Here is an 18074-nt window from a genome sequence, read left to right on the forward strand (position 1 = left end):
CATTTTCCATCAACCTGATTCAAACAGACTGATTACGATGGCCCCAAAAAATACCGACGTATTCCATGAGTCATTCTGATATTTTTAGGCCCCATTTTCTGTGTATGAATTTTTGGTAGTTACCATTTTGTAGGGGGTGGTTGGTTGGTGATGGGAAGAGGGGATGAGGGGAAGAGAGTAAGGGTGTCTGCTAGCGCGTAATTAGTCGAACCGTGTACTCATATTTGCCCGGAGCAAATATTGGCCTTACAACCAACCACTTTATCCCCCAGCTGGAAGCCACTTAACTCAAAAGGGGGGGAGTGTGGGTGGTGGGTGGTGGGTAGTGGGTGTCTAACCGAAAACCCCTACCTCGCATTCAGTACTCCATTTTCCTCTCGAGTTGCGCGAGTTTTGTTGTGTTTCCGGCAACTAAAACCTGGAGTTCGAGTCGCTGGAGAGGTTACATGTGTCACCCACATCCCCACAACCCCAATGGACCTCAAACCCACACTCCCATTGAGCACTCGAGTTTCTGGTTTAGATAAAATGCCTGCCTGGCTGCCAAAAGATAAGATATACATACATACATACTATGCACAAAAAATGCCTGATCGAATCGCTCGAGTGGTTCCACCGTACACTACCAAATTGGGGATTATGCTTTTAAAAACTCTTTTCCAACAACTATAGAAAAACAATTAAATTTGTAAGTAGTAACCAGAATAGGAACATATTGTGATTGACTTTTGGCCAAGTCCCAAGGTCTTGGAAACACGCAACACAATTGTACATCACAATTAAGATGGAGTTTTCCCGCAGTGAAGAAATGCCGTTGGAAGCCATGTTCCCAAGGGCTTTCACTTCGCGGGGGCTCCAAGATTCGGTAATGGGGAAACAAAGTTACATGGAAGTGGAAGCTGATGTGAAGGACCGAGTCCTTCATAATTAGTTTGACAATGCGGGGGCGTTGGATTTAAGTGGGTTTAATTTAAGCGCTGCTTGCTGAACGCCCTTATCGCCGATCAGCAATGGCATTTTCAATTGTATCAGCGGGCGGCAAAAATCGAAATGTTTGTTGATTGAGCCTATTAAGTATACGCTCCGTTGGCCATCGATTAATTATGAACAACGAACGATGGCCGGGAAATGGCCGGATGCCACAGCGGGTAGGTACCTTCAACTGGCCCGGGGCTTAATTTTATGATTGATTAATCCATAAATATTAGATCAATAGCAACAGGAAGCGGCAGCAAGAAGGCATGAACTAGCTGGAAATCTTTCAATTTTATAGCACACACCCCTGCTACCGGCTACTAGCTACTACCGGCTACCTGCTAGTCCATTTAAATGTCAATAAATATCCAGGGACTTCGCGTTACCACCCAACCACCGCCTCGGGGAAAGCCCACCTAGCCACTTGGCCTCTGATGGAAAACCTGGCCCCACGTTCGAGTGCATTGACTTCGACGCCTTAATGGCTTTTTGACTCGACTCGACTCGACTCAAGTTGAGTTGCATTTTTTCTCTATTACTTGATTTTTTTCATTTCTGCAGACGGTGGTGCTAGGTGGAAAATAGCCGTGGAAAATGGCTGAAAATGTTAGTAACCTGGTGGCAAACGCTCTGTAACAGCACACATGAACGCGCTAGCTCGACGGACAGGCAAATAACAACAAGCTGAGTACACGCTTCACAAAATCCTGTGCCGAAAAAACAGGAGGTCCTTAGGTCCTTGCAATAACAACAGGAAACTCAATTGTGCATAAAGGCTAGAACTAGATCCATGGTAAATTAATAACTTAATAACTCAATACAGGAACTACTCGTACACGAGCAGCTTTAGAAACTGATTGACAGTAAAGCGAGATAAATTTAAGTCAAGAAATTCAAATCAAGAAATTCAAAACTCAATGATGATATTAGACGCAGCCATCTACATTTTTTCCCCGTCGATGTCAGCGTGGCACTTATCGAAAGGAGGGGATAATCTCTTTCGATCAATTCTTCAAAATCAATTATTACACAAAAATACCAATTTAGAGATTTCCATGCGCGCACGAAACGAAAAACGAGGAAAATATATATATATATATATATATAAATAAATAAATAAATCCGAGTCAAAAATTCGCTTTACGCGCTGTGATTGACAAACTGAATCCGCCTTTTTCGACGCCTGACTTGGCTGCATATGGATTGGCCTATTAGGCGGCCAAAACCGTCGGAAGGAGCCGCCAGGTGTGTGGGCAAAGGTGTGGGCTTGTGGGTGGTTCTGGCATTTGGTATTTCGTTATTTGTTATTGTGGCTGGGACACGCACGCCAAGTCAAATTGGCTCATTTATCTTATTTCACATTGCTCGGCTATTCGAACGAAATGTTTTTCAGCAAGCGGTTTCTGTCGGTCGTCGCTTTTAATGACCTCGCACGGTGTGTCCTTATTTCGATTTGACTGCGAACAAGATTTATATATTCCTTAAAGCACATCTTTCGTTTATTTCCCATTCGAATAATCCAAACGATATTGGAATTTTCATTTATCCTGGCTGCATTCTGGGCATTCGGAAATTCATACGCACTGATTTGTACGCACAATTTTGTTTGTCTTGCAAATCGCACACTTGTTTATGAAGTAATACAGTGCGAACCATAAATATTTATACACACTGTCGGCGGCAAGGACGACGATCAAATTTGACTGCCATTTGCACATTTTCCAGGGGCGAGCGGCAGTTTGCAAAGTTTTCAGTTTATATGCGATGTGCGGTATATGATATAGACACGATTTGAATGATTTTAAACGCATTAGCATATAAAACACATATGTTCCTCCCAACGGCTCCCATTTTTGTCTCGATTTATTTTATTTTTTTCTTTACCAACACCAACAGCTTTTCGACATTTCACAGGGCCAAAGAGAAGCGTCAAGCAGAATGAATTTTCAAACACAAGACAGATACGCAGTACACACAAAAACAATACGTATGTACATATACACGGGGGAAAATCGAAATTTGAATTTAATTTCATCACTTGAATGCCCTGTGAATACTGTGTCTACACAATACTAAGCCACGCTTTGTTCTAAATAATTTTCATTCAAGTTACATACTAGTTAGTTAATTCGCATTGATTCGAAACGAAAACTCATACTCATCTTGCCGTGTAAAGGAAATTCAGCATGTTTCGCGTAGTACTTTTTCATATGCGAATGTGAGCAATTTTTCATTTTGCCAGTGGGCGAAGACTTTTAATGCGATTGCACAGCTGCCAAAAACAAGCAAAAGTTAAAAAAAAAAAGGACGTCACTTTTTTGGCCTTCTTTGGAACTCCTTTAAACTAGTCCTTAAAGTTTTCATTTGGGCCGGGCCATGCAGATGCGAGAAACTTAAGTCCGAGTTGTTTATTGACTCTATGACCAAATGAAATTTGAGTGCACGCTTTTTGTTGATTTTTCCCCCCAAGCACTTTCAATGTGAATTGTAAACTTGTTGACTTGGCCGTTGGGTGCTTCTAAGCAAAAATCCATACCGAAAATCAACGTATCGAACGTGCAGTAAGTAGAGATAAACGCATTATTGACTGGGCCACGAATGAGTCACTTCCTAATATAAATACATATTTCCATAATCAGTTCAACCATTCAATTAGAATCCCTATCGCCAACGATAGTCTCCTAATAAACTTCAATCAGATTGATCGCTTTATCGCCGAAAACGCCCCCAAAAAAGGCAGGCAAACAAACAACTCAACTGAAAGAGGGCTTCATGCTTTACGACCATGTGATGTGTACATATCCGCGAATCCCCATTTTACCAACCGTTGTTTCCAGAACTTTGGCCAATGCCGCGTTTTTTTGTTTTGTTGTTTTCGGCAAAAAAAAAAATTTTTTAAGCCCCCTTTGTTGGTCAATCGATGGAGGAGGCGGATTGGGGGCGGGAACTTGATTCGGCATTCCGAAAGTCAGGAAATTCTGGGCGGGATTGTTGGGCATCTCAATTTCGCGGAATGGCATATAAGGTAAAAATCCGGTTTGCCAGATTTCTGGAATTCACGTCCTTGCAGCAAGAAATTGGCATTGATTGCTGAAAACTTCAAGAGGTTACAGCCTTTAAAAAAGGCGCATGTATTTAACAAACACATCCTTCCTCCACTCAAATCAAATTGCAATAAGTGAAACGTGGCCACTTAAATCACATAACGATAAAAAGGGGGAAATAGCGGGATGGAAACGGAAACGGAAATGGAAATCGAGGGAAGGATAAAGGAATAAGCTTTAAATGGGGAAGAGAGACGGAAAGTGAAAGCGTTAGCGTAACTGGACATCAAATAAGCAAAACAAACAAACAAACAAACAAACTGGAACTTCAGCTCCAAAATAAGTCCAAAAAATATATGTATGAACATTCATATATATAATCCAGATATGCCACATATATGTATGAATAAAAATAATCGGGAAAAACAACGGCGGCAACAACAACAAAAGGCCGCATCGTCGGCATTAACAACAGCTTTTAAATTTCAGTTATAAATAAATAATGAAAAACCAACAAACAAACAAACAGCAAACAAGCAAAATGGTGGTCGGCTAACATAAAAAACGAAACCCAGCGTTAAAGTGGGTGAAAAAATAAAACCCGAGAGTATAAACCGCATGCAACTGAAGTGAATATTAAAATTGATTTGGGGAAATGGAATATGTATCGGAATAACCACAGTAAGAGTTACAATAAGAAGATGTAGCGATATTACACATATGTATGTATGTACGTATGCCAATTGGCAACGAAATGAAAAAGTGAATTCCAGGTGAATGGCGGTGGTTAATATCTAGCGAAATCGGATATCAGGGTGCGAATATATGTATGTATGTAACTAGTTAGCTCCCCAAAAATCTAGTCTAGTCTTTTTGCGGGACCGACGGGATTTTTAAATTGTTGTTAAAAACATCTGAAGCCGGATGAGAGCCAAAAGCAAAAAAAAAAAAAAATGCCCTGGGATCGTCAAAAAGAAAGCGTTTTAAGTGAATTCAATCTAAGAGCAGGCTCAGACATGTCAGCTTTGATTTTTATTAGCAGCTCCCCTCGCCGTATTCTCAACTTGTTCACCACACTTGTGTTTTATTCGCAATGTCCTGCCCACCAGGAACAGGACAATCGAGAGCGAAATCGGTAGTGGAAGCGAACTGGAGCAAAATTAAATTACCAGGCCCAGCAGATTCGAACAGACCCACTGTCGTCCGTCGCATTGTCGTCGGCTCCGCCTGCCAGTTTCATCCCCACTGCCATCAAAATATTTGTATATATTAGTGGGAGCAACAAAGAAAATATGTGGAGCAAAACGCCAAAGGACATGGCCGGCATTTTTGATTTTGTTTACATTTGGCATTTTTTCATATTTCTGTCGGTTCTTGTTCCCGTCGCCCATCTTTGGGCTTCGAGTTTCCCGGGGCAGATGACAACGAAGGGGAAAACAAAAACAAAAGTGTAGCATACATTGCGGCGGTCTGGAGTGCCAGCATACCCAGCGGAAAAACCGAGCGGTGGATGGGTGCAGTGGATTTTGTTTTTGTGCGGCACAAAACTAAACACTTCAAAAGACACAAATGGCAGGTGGAGCAGTTGATGTGTTTTTGGAATAGTTATTATTATTGTAACGTAACTTAAGCTCTGGCCCAAATGGTATCTTACAAACCAATTTCCAGGCGAAAAGGCAAATAGCAACAAGCAACAATCAAATTCATATTATTCCGCTGGCGAAACGATGGCGAAGGCAACAATTTCAAGTCCATGAAAAATCTACTCGTGACAAAGAAGAAACAAGCGACAAGCGAGCGCCAAGGAAAATGGGGTAAGGATGTGCATAAGGGGAGGCCACCAGGCAGATGGTACCCTCTTGGCAAATGCAAGGACACCGATGTCCTCCGGCCCTACCAAACTGTATATGCGCCGTGGCACCGAGGAAAACTGCAGAGACTTAGCTGCTAAATCACATTATCACATCTTGAAATTAGAAAAACAAAAAAAAAACCAAAAAAACAGCGACATTGTATCAACTAAAAGGTTTTTCACATAAATTTAATGTGTGATATCCTAGCGGGCCGCGCTGATTTCGCTCAGTGTAGTACGTAGCACAGGAGTGGTTGGATGGGGCGCGAGCATGTGTGGGGAGAAAAGCCCAAATTGTAGGCAAGTCGTGAGTTGTCTAAGCGTCTGTCTGGCACAATCAAAACAAGGAGCCGTCAACCGGGCCAACGCAATTCTAATTAACTGCCAGATACACAAGGACACTCGCACATCCAAGCATCCAAGCATCCAGCATCCAAGCTAACCAAGTAGCCAAATATCCAAATGGGTATGCCAAATGGTGAATAGTGAAGGGTGAATGGTGAAAGGTCTGCATTTTTAATCAACAAATTAAATCGAAACCTCGAAAATGTAGAAAACAAGACACCCAACTAGTGGCGACGCTAACTTGCCGATGGGTGGTGCGGTACTCCATTCTGCCAACGTCCTAAGCACTTGCCTCACTAATGCGCAGTAAAAGGCATTAAGAGGCCAGCTTCCTCAAGTGTCCTTCTTGTTTTTCCCGCTCGACTGGATAGACTGGCTCGACTGGCTCGGCTGTGGCAGAGGATACCTGCCTTGGGTTCGCAACTTGCTCATGTACTCATCATTAATTGTAATCGCAATAGCATTTGTAATTGCAAATGACATAAGTAAGAGCTACACAGCGATGATAATGATAATGATAACAACGATAACAACGAAAGCAACAACACAGCAATGGCAGTGCCAACAACTTAATGACAACGAAATTGAATTTGAGTCACTGGTCCCAAGGCTTCTCACCTGCGACTTGGCGTTGTCCTTATGTGATCACATATCCTGGGCGGCCCTGGACACTCATGATGAATATATTCGGCTTGGAATGAGCGCTCCGGTTGCAAAGCATCAATGGAACTACATCGGTTTGATGTAGCGAACTGCGACCGCGATTTCAATGTTCTCAATTTCGGGAATACAGTTTATATCATAAGTTCGGTTTTGAGTTCGATATGGTTCAATTTGGACTCTTTATGAGGTGTCTTGAAACCGGGTTTTAAAAACGATGGCTTGTTATATTTTTATTTTTTTTTTTTTCAGTTCAGTTCTTTACTCCGATAATTCGGAAGTGCGCTTTGTTTTCTTTCGCAATCGAAGGAGTTCGATCAAATATCGGGTTATAAGCTTGATCTGATATCGATCGCTATAGTAACGATCAAGTATGGGATGCATTTTTAAGCTCTTCTTGTATGTTCATTTATATCAATGGTTCTTAGTGTTCTTAATAATATTCAGCGTACTTTCAATAGCTTTTCTCAATGGGTTTGTTAAGACTATTCGGTTATATTCGATTATGGTGTATTAAGAAACAGATTGTACAGAACAATAAACTTGTGTTCACTTAGACTTGTCTAAAATCTTGATATTATTACATAGCTCGATATAGGTTTTCTAGTCTCAATCAAGTTGATTGCACTCTTAGATTTATGCTTTTGACACTCTTGATCGTACAGATTTTGATTAAGATTAAGATATATAGATTTGGGATTAAATATGCGATTCACACTAAATATGTAATTTATTATAGTGATTATATATATTTGATATTTGCTACTTGATGTTAAGTTAAATTCAGATGATGGTAAACTTAAATTCAGATGTGTTTTTGATTTCAGAATCCTCTCAATGCCTGGATTTCCTTCCTTCCGTTGTTTAACACTGATTGTAAATTTGACAACGATTTTCAAGATTTCCTTTCAATTCGGATGGTATTCACTTTATATTTTCGTAAGTACATATGTTTTAACTGATATGTTAACTGCAGCAACAGGAAAAAACAAGACAAAAATGTAAAAATTCAATAATTTCGATTGAATGCAAGCACTTGGAAAACACTCGGCATTAGGCACTGAAAACGCTTCCTTGGCACTTCAAACACGGCAAACAAAAAAAAAAACATTGAAAACGGTTTAGAAACCACAGCAGTGTAAACGCACAATACACTGTCTTTTCTTCTGTTGGGCGCCAATTTGATATTTTGAATATTTTTGAATTTTTGGGGCAACTGCCGAAGGAGAACAGATTTTTTGGCGCCCAATCGACTGGGAGGCGGTGGGGCTGCTGTGGCTCTAAATGCTCCTGTCGGAATGCCAACGAACCGTTTCCAAACACTTTCGGCCGATGACTGGGAGCCGCCGCCGCTGAGCGGATGAATTTAAATCATTTTCCCTCGGCCCGGCGAGCTGTGCATCGGAAAAGCCGAGTCCGGGCGGCTCGGAAAAGCTTGGCAGCTCCCACTCAAAAGCATTTCTTTGCGGCTCACTGACCTGGTTCGCGGCTAAGAAAAGCGGTGGCTTCCATGGATCCGGATGTGGGGGTGGAAAAGTTGTGGAAAAGCGGTGGAAAAGCCACTTGTTGACGCCAGCCGTGAGCTTTCCAGCCAGCAATCGCAGACCAAAGCTGATCGCCGGATGAGCTTTTCACTAATTTAAATGTATATAGTTTAATTTAGAATTCCACGTTTTTAGCATTTTTTGATTTGTTCATCTTGAGCTGCTACTAGTAAATTACCATGTATATAAGGCACACGTAAATGTCAAACTATTTCTAAGAGGACTCTTTAAAAAGATTGAAACCATAAATTAATTAAGAAATTTCCCCAAATACAAAGACGTTCAACACATTTATATGCTGCCTAGAAAGAAATTGCGATTCGCCTGCCTTAAAGCCTCAAAACCGAAACATTTCCCAATTAAAAGGCGACAAACTTCTGTTTGTGATGCGAATTAAGTTCTTCATTAACCGAGAGTGTGTCTACTTATTTATGCAAATATGTACCTTTGCAGGCGCGTGGAGCTGTCGCAGTTTCACTCCCAACTGCCCCTCATCCACATCCGTGTGCTTATCCACATCCTCACATCCTTACATCCTGAGGGGCACAACTCTTTTTGCTTTGGCGAGGTGAATGAATGCTTTTTGTGAATGGAAAGCATGTTCTGCCACCACCCGCCGCCTTTTCACACTGAGAAAAATGTTGGCAACACAAATGCGATAATTCGAAATAATACTATATTATATATAGTACGAATATATGTACATATATGGGTCAATAGCCGTGCACCTTAGGTGCCATCATTACCCGAAACACGTCCACAATAATTCAAGACATCTCACCAGCAACAGATAGTTTTTCTCGGTGTAGTTTGGACTTAGTTGCAGCTTGTTTGCAGCATGTCAATGAGCACAATTTCTGCAGCCTCCTCCACGTGCCCGCATTGGAGGATGCCCAGTTCAGTGGCCGCCAGTCCAGAGTTCAGAGTTGCAGCATATTTTCCGAAAAGTGTGATAAATTTTCCGGCCAATGGCTTCCGACCGGCGCTGTATAGTGTGTCAAATAAGTGTATATCCATTGCTTTATTCTCTTGCTTTATACATACATTTGGTTTGCCGCTGCTTATGTTTGAGTGTGAGTGTGTTTGGTTGGGTGAGTTGTTAAGTAATTTGTGCAAAATTTAATTAAGGCTAAGTTAACCCTAGGCTGTATACATCGGCGCAAATAATTCCGATATACACATACATATATCATGTGTGTGCCTACAGTGCGTTTCAGAACCATAAGAATATTGTGCAGTTGCAGGTAAAGCCATATAAAGTCAGCTACCGAATTAACTTATTAAACAAACATATATGTAAATAGATTTTAGGAGCTTTAATCTTAAAAATGAAATTGCATTAAGTAAGGTTTTACATCTCATTTCGAGAGTTGACTACGATTTTCTTCTTATAGCTATGACACGCACTTTTCAAACTAGGGTGGTTCGATTGCTAAATAGGCAAAAATAAATATACTTTAACTGAAAGTTATTTGATCCCGACTCGAATCGAATGAACATAATGAGCTAACATTAACAAATTAAATTATTGTCTTGTCTGAATCTTAGCAAAAATGCCAGATCCCGGGGTTTCTTAGGCAAAACGAAAACAAATATTTGACCCATGGCCTTAGAGTTAAGTATCTTTTAAAAAAATATCGAGATATGGCAAATGGATTTTAAGGTCATAAGCTTAAATACAGAACCGTTCCACCCTGACGTTAAACAATTAAGTTCGTTCCATATTTGCCGAATAGGCTATGCTATCTATCGAATACTTTGGGTCAATACCTGGGCGGCAATTGGATTGCGAATCGCTCAGGATCAGAACATGCCATCCGATCGGGCGACGGGTATGAGCACGATGAGGAAGATGACGAAATTTCGCATGACCAGACGCCAGTCGCTGGGCACCGCATACGGCAGCAGGATTTGGGTGAGGCGGTGCACCTCGTGCGATGCGCACACAAATATGAACGATGTAATGATCATGTTGAGCGTCGGGAAACCGGGCAGCAGCACCAGAACTCCATGCCGATCGGCGGCCAGCCAAATATGATACTGGCAGACGAACAGCTCCAACGAGATGCGGCCAAACCAGGCGAAGAACGCCGAGTATCGTGTACGTAGAATACCCGAAATGTTCCTGAGGACCACATAGCCCACAATCGGGATGAACAGTATATACGAATGGATCTCCTCACAGTTCTGAACGTTGCGGCAAAGGAACGAGAACGAAGTGTACACCCCGACGCCCAGCAGGGCCAGCAATGTGACTGATATTGATGTCCTTCGCGAAAACAGATTCCCATGGTTGTTGTCATCGAACACATTGTACTTTTGGGCAATGTGAAAGCAGGCGGCATATATCATGCCAAAGGCCACCGTATACCGGTCCAGTTTCCACTGATGCCACCACTCGTGCAGGTCGTCGTCAGTGGTCACAAACAACGCTTTCCACGGTCGCGTTACGAATATCCGTTCGAAGAATACCTCCGACATGAAGAGCACCGTGATGCCGCCCAGGCAACCAATGCACTTGCACACCAAATACAGATAGTGCAGCGGATTGGCGTCCACCGATGCGGACGAAATTCGTGGCGGCAGTGCGAGCACAAAGTATACGATGCACAGCCAAAAGGATAGTAGTGGCACAAAATAGTAGAACTGATACGGCCGGTTCATGCAGAAGCACAGCAGTACACTGAGAAAGTTTGCCCGGAACATGGCCTGGAAAAAGCGTACGAATAGGGAGCCACTGCCACCCGTTTGCCACATATGCGTGAAGTGCGTGTATCCGGTAAGGAAAAAGTATCCTGAGATCAACAGCTTAATGTGCATGTGAATGGGCAGCACTCGCTGTGCTCCGGTCATGTAATATATAAGCACCACCAGCAGTATCCAGCCACGCAGTTCATCCGTTTGATCGCGATTGAGCACCTTAGTGAACCGTGAATCTTCCGTAAAAAACAATCCGAGTGCGAAGACATAGCCCACTGGTATCCAGAAGCTAAACTCAGAATAGTATTTGTTCTCCTTCATAAAGAAGTTTGTGCGATCGCAGAGGTAGAAATAGGCCAAAATTAGGCCCAGCAGTGATAGCGCCACCATGGGAGTGCCATAGTCGGTTATCAGAGCGGATAAGGCATTGCTCGGTGATCCTCCACCTGCTCTTCCCCCGTCGTAAGATTGCTGCTGCTGCAGGGGCACATACAAAGTCTGGCCCCGCAGGTGAAGCACCCATCTGCGCAGACACATGCCACACACAAGCGCCATACAGACGCCAAACAAGGCGTATGCCACTATTTGCAGCGTGGTGTATGGCTCAGAACTGCTGCAGCAGGTGCCATCATTGTAGTTCATGTAGTCATTGCAGTACATGTTCCACAGTAGCTGAACCTCCAGTCGCTGGCCATGGGCGCACAGCTGATGACCATCGATGGCGTTGTCCAGCAAACCATTGGCTATGTGCCAGGCGGATTCCCAAACACTTGCCTCCGTGTAGCGAAAAACTCCTCTGGCCACATGGTTTAATCGATCGATTTGCTCGTTCTGGAGCAGCTTCCAGTGCGCGGGCAATTTCTCCTCGTCCACGCGGTCTGCTAGCTTCCAGAGGACCCGCGAAGTTTGCGCCACCAGGCGATGAAACGGAGCCACCAGCAATGTAAGATTGGCGGCATATTGCCGCAGCACATCGTCTGTGGTGTTGCCAGCGAGCAAGCCGGCATAGGTGAAGCCCACAACGTACACAGAGGACAGCTGCTTCTCAGACTCCAGACGGTACAGTTGCTCCACAAGCGACGGACTCACCTCCTCCGCCCGAATGTACTGGGCCAGCATATGCAGCTTCTTGTCCTCGAAACGGGCTGAGCCATCAGTCACCGAGGCGTTATTGTCCTCCTCGTCGGCCATTTCATCCGCGGCCAATGGCAGGCGAAGTTGCTCCACAAATCGTTCGTAGAGCAGCCGTATACTCTCGTCGCCAATGAACACAAAGTTGTTCTTGTTGTCGAAGAAGGCGAGGTAACGCAAACAGCGCCTTGTGTCACTGTAAATAATGAGAATTTCGGTTTGGGTGACTCATTAATTGGGGGGTTATCTTGTCGGGAATGTGCGTTGATTACTCACGTGAGGGAGTACTTGTGCACCATGCAACCGTACGGCTGCCACTCGTTGTCGCCCTTAAATCGGCCCTTGGACAGCAGCCACTGGCAGGAGTCACTGCCTGCGGGAGAACAAAACAAAACAAATCAATATCCATAATAAGCATACGATGGCAGCCAACATCCCAAATATGAACTTTACATGTCGTTTATATTAATCCAACCAACTGCAGAATTTGTACACTAATCTTAAAATTCGACATGATTATCTATATTTACATAAACGTTTGAGATTAAAAGTTTGTAAAAACCTTTTTTACTATTTAAAATGTACCGAATATGGTCAAACGTCAAACTGACTCATTAATAATATGAGAAGAATAAGTGAACATTGGTATACAATTGTGATCTTAAAATGGGTACGATTCCGTATCCACATCCATTATAAATTTCATAGTACTTAGATCTTTAAAGATCTTGTAACCTTGGACCCACCGTATTTCCAGTTGAGCAGGCCGTGATAGACGATGAAGCCGAGGACCAGAAGCAAAGCCACCTTCTTGGCATTGGTGGCGTTTAGTTGTTCCATAAATATATCCGCTCTGGTGGGCATACGCTGTCCTCCGGCGGCGCCTCCAATGCAGATGCCGCCTAGTTCGGGACTAGGGGCTCCATTCACTGACACTCCGGGGGTTCCGGTTGTAGCTGCTCCAATGCCTCCTACGCTTCCACCATTTCCACCGCGCAGTTCGCGTAGCTCCATAATTTATAAGCCGTCTGCCGCCTTCTCCACCGCCACCACCAAACGGTCTGCGACGGAAAGTCTGGCCTATAATATAGATAATTTGGCCTATTGCATGGGCATGTTTTAACCCAGTTCCGCTTGTTCCTTAGGCAGCGACCGACTCCTCCTATCGCTTGCTGTTTCGCTCTTGCTTGGCTTTTATTTTACTTTCCTTTAGCTTTTGCTTCGCCGGCCGATAGACAACCGCGTCTATCGACCGCCACCCACAACACAAAACTATCGACACCGAACAGCTGATTTGTCTGCATTGTGGGCGAACGGGAAAGATCGTTAATAATATCAATTATCAAATTTCGAAAAACACAATACTATACTTTATAGCAAATATACATTTATTTTTTTACCATTTAAGCATTAGCTTTTGCTTTGCCGGCCGTTAGGCAGCCGCGTCTATTGCCCTCCAACGCAATACAAGACTATCGATAACGAACAGATGATCTCTCAGCATTCCTGTCGAAAGGGAGGATCGTTAATAATATCAATTATTAATTATCGAATAAGGCACTACAATACTTAATTTATTTTTCAGCTAAAAATATTTACATATCATAGGAAAAAAATTAGAAATAAAGTTAAATAAATAGGAATAAATCTACATCAGAGAGTCCATAACAAAGCGAAATTTTTGTATTCGGGACATTTTCATTTTCAAAAAATATTCTTCGCACGCAAGATAAGTGGTACGCAACTATCGATTTTGGATAGTCATCTGACGAGAAGACGCACATAAAATTGAATTCGTTCGGAAAAGTTTTGACAAAACGCGAAGTTTCGGCAGCACTATGATAACTGCTAAGAAGCACCCGCTGGACAATTGCCAATTGTTTGTCCAGCTGAAGAAGTTATTTCATGACTACAACGAGAAGGTCCAGCGTCTGAAGGACATGATTTACTGGAGTGGTAAGTGAAGTACCAGAGGTTAGTGCCCAAATATGAACATTGTTTGTTCTCAGGAAACGATGAGCACATTGCGAAGATCTGCGACCAAGTGACGGACCTGCTGGTGGAGCACGATCTAATCATACAGCCGCCAGACACAATGGATCCTTGTGCTATGAATCACCTGCGTGGACTACTGGTGTACCTGGTGCTGAACACTGCACACGATGATATCCAGTGCGAATCGCAGTGGAGCGCCAATGTCATGCATTTGTGTAACCAGCTGCCGCCTATCCCACTGTTCTTGACCATCGCAATAGCCGTTAACTGCTGTCTCATGGAGCCGCTGGAGGAATTCCTTGCTTGTGGACCCCGCTGGCTGACCATCCAGTATTTTGAGGCATTCAATGAGGCTCTGTCGGTCATTAATTCAGATTGCGTGGAAACACTACCGCTGCTCTCTGCCGCCCTCAGAGCAGCCGGTCGCGCAATTGTCAACTGCAATTTGCCCGCAGAAAATAAGCAACTGCTGCGCCAGATAGCCTGCATGGAACATCGTCATATCTTGGACTCTAAACAGCGCCTCCATACGCTGCCGCGTCCATCCACTCGAAAGATTTACCTGGCCAAGGCTATGGATCACCTTATAGAAGTCCTTTTGTATACCCTCAATGATCCATTAAAGCGGGAGAAACCAAATTGCTTCGCCGTCTACAGCCAAATAACCGAGGACATCAGTGACAGCAACTCAAGCGATCCCATGCCTGATCTGCGGCATTTCGCCCAAATACTGCTAGACGTTCTGCAGCGTATCTTTCAGCTCGTTAGCGTAGACACGTATATGTATTGGCATGAAATGAAATCGAAAAGTGCTTTGTATAACTGCCAGGAGCTAATCTGTAGACAGACGGCAGAATTGCTTAAAGTACTCCAATCAGATAAGTTGCTCGGAGAGCATCCGGTTTGCAAGCAGATGCAGAGCTTTGCGGATGCAGCAAAAACATTGGAGCAGCGCGTTGCCGAGATGAGAATCGGTGAACTCTTGGCCTTTATCGATTCCGGTATGGCCACCAATGAGGAGTTGCTCGCCGGGCTGGACAATCTCTTTAGCCGCTTCATAGCCTTTGGCAGCGATGAGTGCCTGGAAACGATGGCAAATCATTTAATTATGCTCACCAAGAAACATGCCCAGATAATACTCAGTTTCCTGGGTCAGGTGGTGGAGTCCGAAATGGTGGTCGAGGACGAGGGCATATCCGTTACGGAAGTAAATCAGGGGGACGACGAGGACGAGACCTCGTCCAACGATGATTACGAAGAGCTGCTAAGCCTAGTACTGCGTCCCTTATTTATGCAATTAAATGTCGAGGACAAGATGGAAGTACTGCTATTACGCGATGAGCAAAACGTTACCCAAGGATTTAATTTCAAGGCTCCCGATCATCGGGAGCGTCGCATACGCTTCTTTAATCAATTGGATTATAATAAGCGCTTCCCGATAACCGAATTTTTAGTACTGTGCTTTGAGAACGCAAGACAGACCTGGATTGATTTCTCCCACTTGGGCGTGACGCATACTCGCTTCTCGAAGCTATTCTGGCACATAGCTCAGTCTTGTCCCAAGCATGCTGCTTTTCATATTTCCGCCTGTGCCGATAACATCTTGGTGAACGAGCAACTACTTCAAAAGCCGTATGCCTTGCAGTTTACACTCTACCTATATGGCCACCGACAGATCCTCAACGGTCTCTACACGTCAGCGCGACAACTGTGCGTTAGTTTGAAAGACGGACGGTGTCCCTACGGAGAGGATGAGCTTAGGCAGGCGCAAAATAGGTTCCTAGACGCGTGTGCCTACGGTTTGGCCAAGTTTATAGAGCCCATGAACTTGCCCAGCTTGCAGTTAATCTTGAAACTGCTCAAGCAGATTAGTCTGGGTGAAAGCAATCTAATCACCCGAGGCACTGCAGAGTTAAATGCACTCGAAAAGGAGCACCCGAAATTGGAGAACGGAGACGATGCACCAGCTGTCAAGGTGGCCAAGCACTACACATATCTGCATGCCAGTTTGCCAGAGTGGCGTTTGAAACACTGGAAGCTGATCTCGCATGTCATGAAAACCATTGATGCCCTACGCTGGGACTTGGCCACCTTTGAAGATTTCCGGGTGGATAATTTAGAACTGGCGGTGTGGTATTGGCAGGACGGTCTGTCTCATCTGACATTCCTAGGCACTGGTGCGCTCTTATAAATGTAAGTCCAAGACGAAAGCCTACTAATTATTGCTCTTTCACAGAATTCCGCCAGAGGATCTTAAACCAAGTGAGCAAATTGAAGCACAAGGACTTTTGGATCATCTACCTTAAAGAAGACACCTTAAAGGACACACGCTCCTTTCTCAAATTGCTAACTCAGTCCAGTGCACAGGAGGCTAACGATCTCTTCAACAAGCTCCTTAAAAAAAGGGCCGATTGTGCTGTTATGGGCGATCTTAGCGATGCAGTGGTCAAGGTGAACAGCGAGTCCGCTTTCATGGCCTTTAGATTCCTATTTCGAGAATATTTGATCGCCTTCCGGAGCCACGCCAAACACAATAAGACCATCACGAAGCGCCAGCATTGGGATCATTTGATGGCCGTTGTGGCCAAGGCTCCATTCTCCATTCGCAACGAGATTATGGAGCTAGCTAGTAAAGCCTTCGCTGTGCGATTCGGCATAAATATCCAGGAACAGCAGGCGGCCAAGTGTTAAGGAGATGCTGTTAGAAGTGTAATTTTCTTAAGCCAAATCGAAACACCGCCGCTAATCGACTAAAGACGTACATATATAATAATCATAACGCTAGGATGATGTTCAATCCAGATATCAGATTATTTTACAATTTTGTATGTCCTTTAAAAGGATGACTGTATGCACATAACATATGTACTACTGCCTTGCAAATTTTTTGTCTATTTAAAAAATACTTTGGCAAGCAAGTGAAGTTATTCAGATGAAAACTATTGCAATTTTGCATGTTCTTCATATTATTCGTATAATTATGTATTATATACATACATACATATATAAAATACAAAACGCTATGATCGAACATCAGAATAATATGTGTGAGGAGTCTACGTCCCCACAAATCTGGGTGCAGGGGAGCGGCCTTGGACGCCAGGAAAGCGGAGAGACTGTGAACTAACGGTACCGCGCTGGACCTTGGACTCGAGCCTGCCAAGGGCACGGAGGTCGAACAGTAACGGTGCGGACTTTGGACACGCACAAGAGGACACACATTGTGAACTAACGGCAAATTAGTTGGACGCGCAAAGGGGAAAATAACGGGATCCCCGCGGCCTATAAAGGAACGGCGCAAGTGCAGCTTGGGGCAGTCAGTCACAACACGCGAGGAGCCACACGTACGCGAGGATAGTCGAGGAGAGTACGGGCGCGAGTCGAGCCGTCAGGAGGCGGCCGCGCAATCGGAACGGCGTCTAAAGAAGAGAGACAGTGCGTTAGAACGCGCGGATACTACCATCAAGTTTTTTGTCTATTAAATAAATACTTTGGCAAGCTTGAAATTATTGTAATTTAGCATGTTCTTATTATTATTCGTATTCTTATGTACGAATTCCAAATCTATCTCTCGATTTCAAACTCAAGTGCCGCATGCGAATCGCATTATTTTAAATACTTTTGCTAAATAGGACCACTGTTTAAAAAACTGCAGTTGACTTTGGAGAAGTCGCAATATTTATAATGTCAATTATTAATTATCGAATAAAACATTACAATAATAATACAAATAATTAATTATCGAATAATACATTACAATACTTTATAAAATATCTTCATTTAATTTTCAGCTGAGCAAAATACAAAATATCATATGAAAATGTTTAT

The 18074-nt window shown here is 43.6% G+C and overlaps 3 protein-coding genes across 9 annotated transcripts in view, besides 1 other annotated feature; 1 reads left to right on the plus strand and 2 right to left on the minus strand.

Annotated features, from left to right (window-relative positions):
• Nucleotides 1–7846, minus strand: part of CG42541 (uncharacterized protein) — a 39082-nt gene extending 31236 nt beyond the window's left edge. For all 4 annotated transcript variants that reach the window (NM_001272295.1, NM_001272296.1, NM_001038740.3 and 1 more), the window contains exon 1: nucleotides 6835–7846. The gene's annotated coding sequence lies outside the window, so the exon portion shown is untranslated. The remainder of the gene's footprint in view (nucleotides 1–6834) is intronic.
• A 1421-nt stretch (nucleotides 7847–9267) lies between these two features.
• Nucleotides 9268–13737, minus strand: CG2938 (uncharacterized protein). Of its 3 annotated transcripts, NM_001272297.2 has the most exons (4): nucleotides 13652–13737; nucleotides 12998–13549; nucleotides 12528–12624; nucleotides 9424–12447 (listed from the first exon to the last, which is right to left on the minus strand). In NM_001272297.2, the coding sequence occupies exons 2-4, from the start codon at nucleotides 13263–13265 to the stop codon at nucleotides 10224–10226; spliced, it is 2589 nt and encodes an 862-aa protein (NP_001259226.1). In that variant the 5' UTR covers nucleotides 13266–13549; nucleotides 13652–13737; the 3' UTR covers nucleotides 9424–10223. The 3 variants fall into 3 exon arrangements, with proteins under 3 accessions (NP_001284847.1, NP_001259226.1, NP_570085.1); NM_001297918.1 differs by lacking the exon at nucleotides 13652–13737 and having other exon boundaries at nucleotides 9268–12447; nucleotides 12998–13495; NM_130729.4 differs by lacking the exon at nucleotides 13652–13737 and having other exon boundaries at nucleotides 12998–13495.
• Nucleotides 13738–13784: 47 nt separating this feature from the next.
• On the plus strand, nucleotides 13785–17850 carry Glos (Gaulos). 2 transcript variants are annotated; one of them, NM_001297919.1, is made up of 3 exons: nucleotides 13785–14207; nucleotides 14261–16423; nucleotides 16483–17850. In NM_001297919.1, the coding sequence occupies exons 1-3, from the start codon at nucleotides 14090–14092 to the stop codon at nucleotides 16935–16937; spliced, it is 2736 nt and encodes a 911-aa protein (NP_001284848.1). In that variant the 5' UTR covers nucleotides 13785–14089; the 3' UTR covers nucleotides 16938–17850. The 2 variants fall into 2 exon arrangements, with proteins under 2 accessions (NP_001284848.1, NP_570086.1); NM_130730.2 differs by having other exon boundaries at nucleotides 16483–17274.
• Nucleotides 17295–17568: a mobile genetic element.
• Nucleotides 17851–18074: the final 224 nt, after the last annotated feature.

The sequence above is a fragment of the Drosophila melanogaster genome, chromosome X (genome assembly GCF_000001215.4).
Source record: "Drosophila melanogaster chromosome X".
Classification (NCBI taxonomy): Eukaryota; Metazoa; Arthropoda; class Insecta; order Diptera; family Drosophilidae; genus Drosophila; species Drosophila melanogaster.